At 31.3% G+C, this 13,966-nt stretch overlaps 2 protein-coding genes across 10 annotated transcripts in view; one reads left to right on the top strand and one right to left on the bottom strand.

Moving 5' to 3' along the window:
- The window catches only part of LOC108745593, a 17,394-nt gene extending 14,746 nt beyond the window's left edge, over window positions 1-2,648 (top strand). For all 5 annotated transcript variants that reach the window (XM_018481835.1, XM_018481837.1, XM_018481839.1 and 2 more), the window contains one exon: window positions 1,020-2,648. In XM_018481835.1, coding sequence (XP_018337337.1) covers window positions 1,020-1,334 — 315 coding nt within the window. In that variant the 3' untranslated portion in view covers window positions 1,335-2,648. The remainder of the gene's footprint in view (window positions 1-1,019) is intronic.
- LOC108745592 (probable beta-hexosaminidase fdl) overlaps window positions 1-13,966 on the bottom strand; it is a 41,937-nt gene that overhangs the window by 25,496 nt on the left and 2,475 nt on the right. The window lies entirely within an intron of this gene.

Genomic DNA, 13,966 nt, shown 5'->3' on the forward strand with positions numbered 1-13,966 from the left:
TTTCAGTTAAGTTTTAATCTTATTTAATAACATAATTTTTAAAAATTTTATGACATCCGTTGACGATTAAAATAAATTTTTAATTTAATTATATAAATTTTTTAGCTAAAATTTAAGAGAGACATGATAATTTGTTACCTATTTATGACATTTAAATCATGAGGAAGGTCTTTAATTTTCAATATTAAATCAATATTAATTCAATATTAATTTTCAATATAAAAATCTCTATAAGATCTCACTATCCCAAATTTCCCAAACTTCCAGCATTTATCGACAATTCTTCCAATATTTCTCGCAGAATTTAAGATATTCTGCATAATGTTACATAAAGCTCTTAAATCACATCACCTACTCGACTCAATGTGCGCACCGCGAGTAGCTTATATCCACCTGCCGACCTTTTACGCAACCTCTCGCTCACCTTTGTAGTTACGCCCGCAATTAAATAAAAATTCGCATATCTCGCGGAAACCACGCCCTCGCGTTACACGTAAAGGAACGAGCGCGAGAACATCGGCTGGAATTGTACGCCGCAATGCGACAACGTGCATACTTCACACTTTCAGACCTAGAAACTCGTATTGTATCGTGCCTCGAACAGACACGACGTAATATAAAAATGTAAAAAGAACGAGATATATAAAGACAAATATAAAACATAAATAAAAAGAATGTTTTGTACAATGAATTAACGATGTATATCTGTCATAATTATGATATGAAAAAGACAGATATAAAAAGCAAACATAAAAGTATTTATACTTAATTCTATTTTTTCTATACAGCTAAACTATTGTACACTTTTAGAACTTAAAGTAAAATAGATATACGTTTGACATTTGGCGAAAGTAAGAAAGTTCTAATGCAGTTCAATGCAGAAATAAAAAATAGACTTCTTGTTAAATTGACAGGTTACTCATTTGGAACTTTTATATTTGTCTCTCGTTCCTATATATGTATTTTTTAGCCCAGTGTTTCACTGTTATATTTTTAACAATTCCGTTTCTCTCCAACAGTGCATCGAGAGATCGGTAACATCTCAGACCCATCAGGAAGAGGGAATGACCGTGGCTCTTCCGCCGTGTTCTGTGACCTCAGGCCCGCCACCGGCCTACGAGAGCCTCATCTTCGACCCTCGGGCGCTGCCCTCGCCGACCGACAAGAAGGACGAGTCTGACGATCCGAGCAATATTATCTCACCCCCGATAAGCAGCTTGCCCACCGAGTCGGAGGCCAACAGGATCAACAAACGGGAGGATATCCCGAGGGACGATCAGGGTTTACCTTCCTACGAAGCCGCCCTAAAATTAGAAGCTGACGGCTACGTTTAAGAAACGAATAAGGGTTCGCCGGAACTACTTCGATCGCGGATCTCCAATCGTGAAAATTTCCAGAGCTCTTAGATAAAACACCAAGTCATGGATATCAAGGAAAAATTCCATAATCGACAAGGTGACTCAGTCGACTGTAGGCGATCGGCTGTCGCCAGCTGAAATTAAGTCTCGCGAAAGCATCTGTGAGAGAATGGCGCAAGGAGACTGAGATTGATTTTTAATCGAGGAAATGGAAGAAGAAAGAAGAGATAGATGACTGAGCAAATTTTCCACGTAGATTTGTGAATCGGAGACAAGTTGCGAAAGAAATTTCAAGCGCAATTTTTAGAAAGGAACTATTTTCATCTGCGCGTGAATCAAGACGCACGAAAGTATAGAATAATTTTAATCGAAGAGATGTTAAGAAGAGAGGAGGAAAAAGTTTTAAATAAGATTTTTTTAGAGTTAATGAAAAAAAAAAGACATTGGGCGTTATATCAAGAATATTCTAAAAATTTTGAAACATTATTCTCCTCTTGCCTTATTGAATGATTCTAATTCTTAACGATAGGATGGTAGAGCGAAAAACCACAAAAGATAAAGTGCCTGAACATACATCCTTTTCCGAAACGTGTGTAAACGGAGGACAAGATGAAAGAAAAGCGACGAAGTAATTTTTCGAAAGTACGTTCTGTTTTTCTTTCTGTCTTGTCTAAAAGTAAAACAACACATAAAATCTTTGAGAGCGACTTTTCATCAACAAGATGTAATAAGAAAATTTTCAGAAGATGTAATACCTCGACTTTTCTATTTTTCGATAATCTCTATGATTAAATGTGTCGATAATATTTTAAATATAGGAGAGAACGCGTCGTAGAAATGTACAGATACACAAGATATCGATTTATAGAATGCGAAATATATATATACAATACATAGAATGCGCCGAAATGTAGCATATGTTAATGTCAGTATACATAAAAACGGTACGTTTGTAAGTCGCGGCCTCAGGCAATGAACAGAAAGACCTAATTTCGCAGATAATTACATTTTATAAATGTTAAGAAGGAGAATACTTAACGGCATATTTTTCCCGGTCGGTCATTAGTTTAAGAGAGCAAGAGCGGACATAGAAACGCAGCACCGTTAGATTACAGTTTCCGTTTGAATAAACAATGCGCATCGCTATAACGTAAATGATACTTCGTGTAATGCGCGCACGACATCGCGGAATTTATGCGGTGTTTCGCTAGGAAAACGCTTCGAAACATACCATTTTACGTAGAACTTTCCTGTGTATGATAGATGAATATGTAAACAAATAGCTGTGCATTCAATATGCATTTTTAGGCGTGCACCGGCAACAGCCGCAATGATGATTTATTATTACGACCGTATGAATATTAAGTAGTAAGTATTATCGATGAAACTGTGCCTGACACGAACGAGTTACATTCGAACGTAAGATTTTGCGCTTTATATAAACACGCGCATAACAATTTTTTTAATTTCCGCTAATTACAATCGCATAATAATTAATATTATTGTATCATAAAGAAGCACAGATATTTTTAAATACAATTGTATAAAATTACATATAATGGTCTCTACGTTTGATTATATTGATACGTTTGCTATCGCATGCATTTATGATCGAATTGCCATACTTTGTTGGATTTATTTACGCGAACACTTAATTACAACAGTAATAATAATTAGTCGCAACAAGAAATCCTCGAGAAAAAACAATAACCTTGATATCAAAATGAAAAATGTTTGCTCGAAAGAGCACCGTATCAAGCGAACGTTTTATCGAGCCGGTTAAAATCTACGATAAAATGTAATGCTTGCTAAAAGTGCTTTTGCCAAAAGAGCTTTTGCTGTGGATATTTTTAAGAAGCATAAAAAGCAACATTTAATTATTTTATATTGTAAAAGTCTTAATTGAGTAGACAAATGATCCATTAATGTTCGCTATTATTTCTAAAATTTTCTCTTAGTATCAGCATTATTATATACCTATTTATGTACAGCTAAAGATACAGTCTAGAGAGTACCGACTAAATGATGTTAGTTGTAAATTTTCAACGTAATCCTAAAATAATTATATTTAATGAGACGTGTACGATAATATTGTACGAGAAATAAGATCTCTCGGTAAAAATTCATTATCCAGAATTTCAATTATCAGAATTAATTCAAGAGCTACCTTGAAATTCTTGTTAAAAAGATACTCAAAGTACTCGAAATAATAAAATAATAATGGTCATAAAAATAATCTGTTATTAATATTTATTAGCAGGAAGTGTGAATTATCCTGTAGTTTAGTTCTATGCCATCTCGATCGTGGAGGTTGACTGATATATACGATGAAATCATGACAAAATATACCGTGTGCAGTATCCGTTGATAAAATACCGCGATAGATAGTTGCAGTGAAGCGTCATAAACTCTAATTCAATGACTACGATGCATCGATGACGATAAATCTAAAAGCGTGATTACATGCACGCTATTGCATGATCGGTGTGATTCATTAAGCGTGCGTGTATAGAAAAATATACTGGAAGAACTAGCAAACGCGAGATGCTAGTTCGCAAAATAAAAGAAAAATAGTATCTCGCATATCTAAAGCCCGACGTTATTTCTCAATAATTTAATAATTTACAAGTAGCTCAAAAAAATGTAAACTTTTTTTTTCTTCAATTACTAAATAATTCACAAAAATTTATAAGCAAGAATAAAATAAAAATGTTAAAATAGCAATAATTTATCAGTTTAGTTTAAAGCAAAACATATATCTTTACTGTAATCAACTTTAAGTACTCTCTAACAGTTAATGACTAAAAAATATTAATCGTAAAGATAATTACTGGAAAAGAACACGGTACAACCGAGTACAATATAAGAGAAGGATATAATAGCAAATTGCTGATCTGGTATCTTTGAAAATCAAGGACGACGATGACGACGACATAAAATCATGTTCCATAACGCGAATGAGAGAAGTGCAAATTACACGATCTACGCGTGCGATCGTTTCGCAAATTTTCTGCAAAATAATTAAGCTTCTCGTTAACAATATCCGACTCGAAATCGATATTACGTTGCAGTTTAGGATCGCACATAATTATCACCCTCGTCATGCGGCCTTCGCGAGGAATTGAGCCAAACAGAAAATAATTTCCGCTCTGCGGCCTGATTGCGGACCCCGCGGCGGAATCCGAGATTCCCGTAACGAGTTCGTATGGAAATTTCAAATTGCTAACGATAGGTACCTACGTACGACACGTACGTATCGCGTATGGTATGCGTATCATCCGGATGTGCCGTAATTAGATTAGATTTACACAGAATAACTCGCGTGTTTACATTTCCCACCGGTGTAACGCAGAACTGTGCCACTCGCCCCGTTATCAATTTAGTCATACGACAGCGTACACAGCGTTTCCACAGATAAACCAGTACATATCGCGTATAATCCTCTTTTATATTGCATAACGCAGTTATGCCGAAAGAAAGCTAGATGCGTTGTGTGTGTGTGTGTGTGTGTGTGTGTGTGTGTGTGTGTGTGCGCGCGCGTGTGTGTGTGTGTGTGTGTAATGAGATAACATTATTTCGCTAAAAATATATTTTAAAAACTGAAAAAAGGGAGGCACTGAGTTTGCATAAAGGCGTTCACAAATAATTGGATAACTAGATTAGAAATTAGGCGACAATATAAACTAGATTAAAAGTTCCTCTAAGATGCATATTAATGCAAACTCATAAAGCTCGCCGTGAAGTTTCGAACAATCTTGGAAACTTTGAAATTCCCTAAAAATTTTTGCAAATTTAATTATTGGGAACAAAATTTGGAATCTTTTTAGTGTTAGTGAGTTTAGCTAATGAAAACTATATCGAGGCGAAGATGAGTATGAGAGAGAAACAGTTCTGGCCAGATATAATTTTCTTGGATAGAACAATTACAGAGTTCTGCTCCCTGGAGCCTCATAAAATACTATCGGGAAATCTTCCGGTGTGGCTCCTCATTAAGTTTCAATCGGCCATTAAATGTATCGGTACTGCATGATCTACGTGTATGTACATATGCATTATTCAGTGACCGCCCTAGTAGGAGTAACATAACTCGTTTCATCCCGTACATAATTAACGAACGTACTGACCCGCGGAACTTTCAGGTCTGCAAAAAAATTTAAAGAATTACGGCCAACGTAAAATGATAATCGATGGATGGAATGAACGCTGGTCGAGTCCTAACAACGCGAGTCATTCTTAATTAAAGCGACTGGCGAATTTATTTCGATGAGCCTGGATCAAAAATGATTCTAGCCGTAACGTTTGCTGATAAACTGCCTTTTAATCGCGAAATACCCGAAAATTACGATCAAAATTAAAATATAACGAACTTTTAATTTAATAAAAATAATTATGTGTATCTTACGTGCTATATTTACGTGAGACATGACAATATTTGACAGAAATATACAAACATCATTGTTAACTCATTGATTTTTACACTTGCTAGTAAATCTTATTAAATTTGACAGCTATCAGAAGAATTGACTGATACAACAAAAAATCCCAAATAACATAAATATCAATAAACAAATAGACCTCCTGCTCTTTTTAACTGAACTTTTTTGCATCGTTTATCTTTTTTTCTCCAACATTGAGAGAAGAAAAAGAAACAATCATGCAAGAAGTTCAGCTGAAAGAATAGACCTATTCTCCAAAATTTTTTGGAGTAAAATCTTACTTAAGAGAGTAGAAATACAGCTATTTTTTGAGAAGAATGAAAATATTTGACTTTCTGAAAAAGAATAACAATTTTCACTTTTCTCTAAAAATAGCTATATTTCCACTCTCTTAAAGTGAGATTTCACTATAAGAAATTTGGAAAGTAATATTAAACAATATCAGTTTATACTCTTAAACATATATCGTTAAGAATTGAAGTTGAAATAAAACCTTACGTAAATTACAAGAATATCAATACCATCCAAAATAAAAGAGGAAGTATCTCAAAAGAGTTATTCATTGAAAGGAGATACATCTATATGCGGTACAGATATATTAGATTAGAGACATATCACATGACAAAGAACATTATAATTTGCGAATATATTTGGTACATTTACACGAATTCCCGGCGTGTCACCACAACATACGCCTCGAATTCTGTCTGTAAGCTTATTTATACTAATATTCAGTAATGTTTTCTGATATTCGGAATAAGGCAATAGCATTATAAGCAGCATACGTCATCTGTAATAGATAGAACTCAATATCTGTAGACTACGTATCTGTAGACTGCTTTCATTGTCATTTATTCAAGAAATATAACAAATGCTAGTATATTTGTAATGCTGAATACCCCCTATTATATGCACGAGATCATACAGGAAGTCTTGTACTTCCTAAAGAAAAATATTGTGAATTTCCACGAGTCAAATCGCTTATTCATCGTTACCTCGTATATTTTATATCTCGTGCTAATATACCGGGAAAAATACTCCTTATTAATGTATACTCGAAATTTTCATTTACAAACTAATACAAAAGGTATTACGCGATATATATTTAAGAATATAAGTAATTCAAATAATATGCTAACATCTGATTGTGAGTTTATAATAACCGTTGTTATTTACAAGACAACTTTTACGTGAAATTGCAAGTGTTGCGCAACATGACTCCCTCATAAATACGAACGTCGTTATATCGTAGTATTACTAAATAAAGCTAATGTCATTCGGCTTGCCTTTTAAAAAACGTTATCTATGCCAGGAGCAGTATTCTTTTCAATGACCATCTGCACCATTATGATAAATGATACACGTAATATGTCATTGCAAATATTTATATATTATCGTTTGTCGGTGCTATTAATTCGTACAATGTGACAAGATAACGTAAGGCGATCCTACAATGTGCAATATGATATAATTAATATAACGAATAAAAGCGGTTGTTCGTAGATAGTTGTCACGTATGCGGAGATACGAAGGGATTCGTAAATTTTGCACAATATAGCAGATGGTCAAAATCGTAGATGACAGCGAAATGAATTGACGTAAACTAAACATCTGACAGATGATATATTTCATATAATAAATTTGATTATTAGCGATTTATATTGTGATATTAACTTCGTTAGACTGATTGATTCAAGTGGTTTATGCATATAGCGCACAATCTTTATTCATTCGCTTGCAATTAATCATATCTTTTGAAAGATTATTCGGCTGATGTATAATTACAAATTAATATGAATTATTCCAAAGCATAATTAAAATGGATAAAGTAAGTAATTGAAATAATATGAATTCTTTGAAATATATATATATAAATAGCTGTAATATAAACTTATTTATTGAGTTGACTACGATTTTCTATTATTATAAATACAAATATAATTTAATGAACAGAAATCAAAAGACACACAATGAAATTAAAATGTAAATAATATAAATCATAATTATAAATTGTGATGTAAAATTATAACAAGAAATTATTACGAGGAGAGAAAGAGAAATGTAGTCTCGGAAACATTTATTCGACATTATTCGTTGACATCAGACATCTAAACAACGCAGATTAACCTGCTTATCGACGTAGTAAGCGTATTTACAAGTTTACAAATATATCAGAGGAGAGAGATCGCTTGAAAGTCTTCCTCCACGGTTTGTTTAATAGGATATTTTCGGATGAAAACGGCTTCCTCTAACACACACGATCCGTGCATTTAGTGCATTTGCGCAAACACGCGAATATGTGAGGCACACGCGTGATGTCAATCAAAATTTACACAAAATTCGATCTTTCTCTACCAAATATCGAATATCGAACTGTTCGTATCGTGTAGTATTGGGCGGTTTTACATGTCTATAAATTGCAATTGTGCAGCAGTCGCAAGTTGTAACACACGTTAATATTACACGTAAGCAAATGGAATATATACTACGACAAATTACAAAATAATTAATGATTGTTGGTAACAAACTGTTGGAAATTATCGAGTTTCAAAGTTTACATTAGAAATACGTAAATAAATCTCAGCAGATATTTTAAGGTTTCATAATGATGCATACTATACAATAATAACAATTTTATTTTCATTCTGAATTGCATTAATAGTTGCGTAAATATGATCAATACATTAAAATTTTAAAAAAAGTTTTAACAAAATTAATTATTTATTCTAATCGTATACTCAAATCCATTAACAATGAAAAAATGTTTAAGAAGGACTAATATATCCCACTTCTATCTCTGTCAAATTAGCAGAATCAAATAAACAGAATCGAAAGAGCTATTGAATTATTTTAGTACTAATTACCTACTTTTACCTTTCTTTTTTTTTCTTGTCGTCCTGCTAGTTTTATAATAGGTTAGCAAAACCATTGCTTCTAAATGGTATGTGATACAAAGTTTATACGTTTTATAACACAAATTAACACAAAATGAACATTAAATAATTCATTAGGTCTTTATTGCAAGTCTGCTCATTTAGTCCTACTAACTACAAAGGTTACTTCCGCAATACGGTTTTCTTCGTATTGTATTACTGATGACACATTCAATTAACATATTTCCAATAGCTTCGCACTTCTTTCAATGTAATTGAGTGCAAAGACGGCACGGTCTCCCAATATTTAGACGTAAATTATCTTATCATCTTTATCAGAGACACACATCTTGCAAACTATGCAAAACCACCTAGTAACATCTTATAGCGCCATTCTATAAATATGAACTTCGAAGACATCATATCAGTGATGAAATCACGGCGAAAGAAGATCCATTAGCGATCGATTAATAATAGCCGCGACTTCGTTAAAGTCGAGATTCGCGCATCGTTAATACTCGAGGCTCTCGAGACTTTGCCCTTATCGCAAAAGGCGATTTAATTCCAACCGAGTTCTTAAAGCATAAACACCGTAATAAAAGATACCGTAATGTAAAACGGCGTATAGGTATGGAAAAGGCGTAATGGTATTTATATTAACATAGTAACGACAACAAGATAATGCCTCGAGTATTGCATTTGCGTTCACAAAAGCGTATAATATGTACACGCAAAGAACGGTTATATAAAAGAAGCTAGATATAGATCTGAAAATAATTTTGTTAGACTATTACAATAATTATGTAGAAGCTAGTTGTTAGAATATCAAAATATCATTTTTTGTAGCATTGTGTGTGCTCATCATATTTGAGTTTTCCACATAATTGTTTTGATGATTAACGAGAACATTTTCAAATAACTAGTTTTACAATATAACTAGCTAAATTTTTATTTTTAGATACTTCAAAAATCGTTCTTCTGCGTAAGAGCGCTGCGATGGTAAATTTCATCGATAAATTGTAAAACAAGGCATGTTATCTATTATATATATATATCGCACCAATAGAAGTAAATCAAAGAATCAATAAATCAATCTGAAGAACACGAAGTTAAGCTCCCTATCGGGTCGCTAACGATATTACAAATTTCATGTCCATATATATATAAAACTCACTTTTATTTCGCAATAATTCATTAAATCGACGATACTGTTCTGCAATGAAATTACGAAACTGCCTCAATAAGATTAACTACGCAAGTACAACTAACGAAAAATTATGCAATTAAATGCGTGCAGTATTTTTATAACATCGTAATAAACGTTGATCTGATCGATATTTTCATTATCTGGAATATAATGAAACTGTGTCATTGGAAGATAAAAAAAATTCTCCAACTAGAGGCATTATCTTAAAAATAGGTTCTTTAATAAATTTGGAAATAAATTGGTAAAATAGCTTCAATCTTCAATTTCCTTCAATTTTTATATATTTTAATAAAAAATTAAATATACACTTTGTTAAATTCATAATATTAAATTATACCTAATTTGAGTTATTTTTAATAATTTCTATACCGCAGCTCTCCTATAATGTTATTAACTATAACAATACCTAGAACAATGGAGTTAAACAATTTAACCCAAGAAAATGTATTAAATTTGATTCAAATTTCATTTATTTACTAAATACATAGATTAATATGGACACTGTTTATTTTGAAACTAATCACAGAAATGGACCAATTTACATTTAGAAGTTACATACATATGAAAGCTAAAAATAACAAAATGTAATTTTTAACTTAAGAGATTGAATTCTCATTAATCCTTTAATATTTAACAGTGAAGTTGATACTCCAGATAAAAATTTTCGAGAACAAAGAAAAAAACTCTATAAAAGAAAGATTTATAGTGTAGTCTTCAAAACGTCGATAACGTCCTACAGTGATAAATAGTCATGTAGTTACGGATTAATTGCCGTAATAGGACAACGCGCAAAGTTAACAGGTCACTGCATCACTGCATCATGGTCGCTCTTATTTACATAGATATTAAATACCCTCTTGGCTCCTATTATAAACTATCCTCGGTCGAGCTGACCTCGCACAACTTAAACGCTATTTTCATTTAAAATCGAGCTTCAAGATCAATCCCAACAATTTGAGTTTAAAAACATCATACGGTATGAGCGAATAGACATTAATCTTCTCGGAGACTACAATTTCGAAAAATTAGACATTTTGTAAATTGAAAAGTATATATTTAAATTATTAGAAATATTATATCAGAATATTTAATAATAATCCATGGCAATAATCCCCAAAAAGTGATATAATTTAATGAAAAAAATAAATCAAAAAATAAATAATTATTAAATTATATTCGATTAAAAAAGAAATTTTGATAAATAAAAATTATCTCACCTTTCAGCTAACGTTTGGCTAACTTTAATTTAACAATCACGATAAAAATAACTTAATAGAATGATAAATTAAATTATAATTATTTAATATACTATTAAAAGTTAAAAATCTGCTAAGAAACATTTCGAACAAAAATTTATCATTTTCAAGAACTTAAATATACATCTATTGTATTTATTAAGTTATCCGAAATTCAATGTGTTTTCTAAAATCTGAAATATCCAGAATACAATTAAGTAATAAGATCTTACTGCTTCATTTGAATTAGAATCTTATTTCTTTATTTATAAACAAATTTTTATTTTTTCAAATAAAAATTTTATGATCAAGGTTTCAGTTAATAAAAAATTTCATCAGATGTTCAACCTCAAGTTGTTTCAGGAATCTGTTATTCTCTTCAATAAAATATGTATTTTTTTTATATTCTTAAAAATCCTATCATACAACTCAAAATTTTTTTTATATCATCTATTTTCTATTCTGTTATCATTTTTGTTTAAACATTTTTTTTCCAAGCTAAAACATTTTTTGAAAAATTGAAAATGTTACAATTTAAATTTTATCTAGTTCTGTGAATAAATATAAATAAAAATTTTTACTTCAAAAATAGAAAACTATTTAAAAATACATGAAAATATCAGATGTTCGGTTATCAGAGACAATTTGCAATAGTTACTCAATCTACAATATAAAATACTTTTACTGAACGACATGCTTCATATTTCCTGTTTTTCTATATTATTTTTTGTAATTTTAGAATTTCAATTTTTATACATAATACTTTTATTTCAATGTATTTTTAAGGTTTTTATCCATTATAAAATTCTATCAGTAAATATGACGTATAAAAAACATAAAATTATAGAAATAAAAAGAATATGTAACACAACTGGAATAATTTTCCGTCTTTATTTTGAATATTATATTTATCATTTAACGATGAATTTTTTACTTTCTAATCTGACATTCAATTATAAAAGATATATAAGAATAAAATTCTTTGTCAAATTTAAAAAAATTTGTCACACACAACCGATATATAATAAAAGAGAAAAAAGAACAAATAGAGAAGTAAAAGAGAAGAAAAGCGCTAATTACGCTGACATAATTGCGCGAGATGTAAATTAAACAAAAGTCGAAATAATGAAAAGTCAATAGCACGAGTTCAATAAACTTCGATGTTTCGCTCCAAATTTGGTTCTTTTTGGAGACAAAATAAAAAAGATAATAAGCGAATAAGGACATTATGTAATACTGGAATGCAAAATCATCGTCAAAATAAAGTAAGCAAAAAATTTATAGAAATATTACATCTTTCAATTTATCAAAACCCTTTTTTGTAGCTTAGTATACTCATGTAATTATTCTGTTTATGGATATTCATATCGCGCCATGCACAGCCAAACATTCTACAGACATTATGTAAGTCGATTGTTGCGTAAAAATAATATACCCAGAAATTAAATGTAATTATAGAAATTAATTAGTAAAATATAAATATAATATACATAATACGCAAACATTCGATCTTCTAATAAAGCTCTTTAATGTTTTACCGATAAAAATGTTTGCGTGTTACGTATTTTACATTTACACTGTTTAATTTCTACAATATATTATTTCTACCTACTAATTGCATCAACTTATATTGGCAATTCATTTTTTCAATGTCTTGGAGATATAATTCTTATTAATTGTAACATCGATGTACACATAAAGAAATATTTTGCTGTTATACGGAAAGAAACCAGTCGGATACACGCCTCGCAAATTGCCCGCCAATTATCCTGGTTCTTTCGTGCCATCTCGAGATGGATCGATCTACAAGCAAACGCGTGCGTTTCCGTACGCTGCGATACCATCACGAGCAGAGAAGAGAAAAAATTCTCGAGTAAAAGATTGATTGGATACCATACGTTTGATTCATCATATTTTTCAGGATCTGCTTAAGCTAGAATGAGATAGATTATGCATGAAATAGAATGAGATATTCACGCATCTCATTCTATCTCATACATCTATCTTATTCTATCTTAAGCAGGCTTAAAAATATGACGGACCAATCAGAAGTCGTCTAAATGGTGTCTAATCTCTTACTCGAGAATCTCTAGAAAGGAATGAATTGTAATCATCTTGAAAATAGACAAGGAATTAAACAGATCTTCGAATTCCAGATATGTTTTCAGGATTCTACGCGTATCTGCAATAAGAAAGGCGATAATTCGGGAGACGAATTCCTTTGAGGAATTCAAACATGAGGAACGTCTTCAATCTTCAATGTCGTGTAAAATCTCGCATCGAATGAAATAACGTCAAATTGAAAAGACAAAAGCGTCAAAAACGCATCATATTATAGAAAGGCATTTATATATAGCGGCGTAAACAATGATATTTTAAGACGTAAAATTTAAGCTTTAAAGGAATTATAAAATCATTTGTTTTACCGATTGTGTAAGACTTGCACGTATACTATTTACATATCATTGAGCGGCATTCATAGTTCTTATTTTATTATTAAGACTGTTTTAAGCAATGTCTTAAGATGTTAATACAGCTTTCTTGATTCATGACATCTTAAGACTATACCTACTTAAGATGATCTTAAGATGCAATTATGAAAACCGGCCTAAGACACATCACTACACACTACTACTTCAATATTGTATGCACTCATATGTACACTGAAAGAAAATGATGTTATATCAACAGCATTATTTTAATTAAAAATGATTTTTTTACTTAGTAACGCTATTAATGAAACAAATACATCATGTTGTTTTTATAAAATTTTATTTGCTTTATTAATATCTACTGTGTGTGTGTGTGTGTGTGTGTGTGTGTGTGTGTGTGTGTGTGTGTGTGTGTGTGTGTGTGT

Source organism: Trachymyrmex septentrionalis, unplaced genomic scaffold (genome assembly GCF_001594115.1).
Source record: "Trachymyrmex septentrionalis isolate Tsep2-gDNA-1 unplaced genomic scaffold, Tsep1.0 scaffold14, whole genome shotgun sequence".
Lineage (NCBI taxonomy): Eukaryota > Metazoa > Arthropoda > Insecta > Hymenoptera > Formicidae > Trachymyrmex > Trachymyrmex septentrionalis.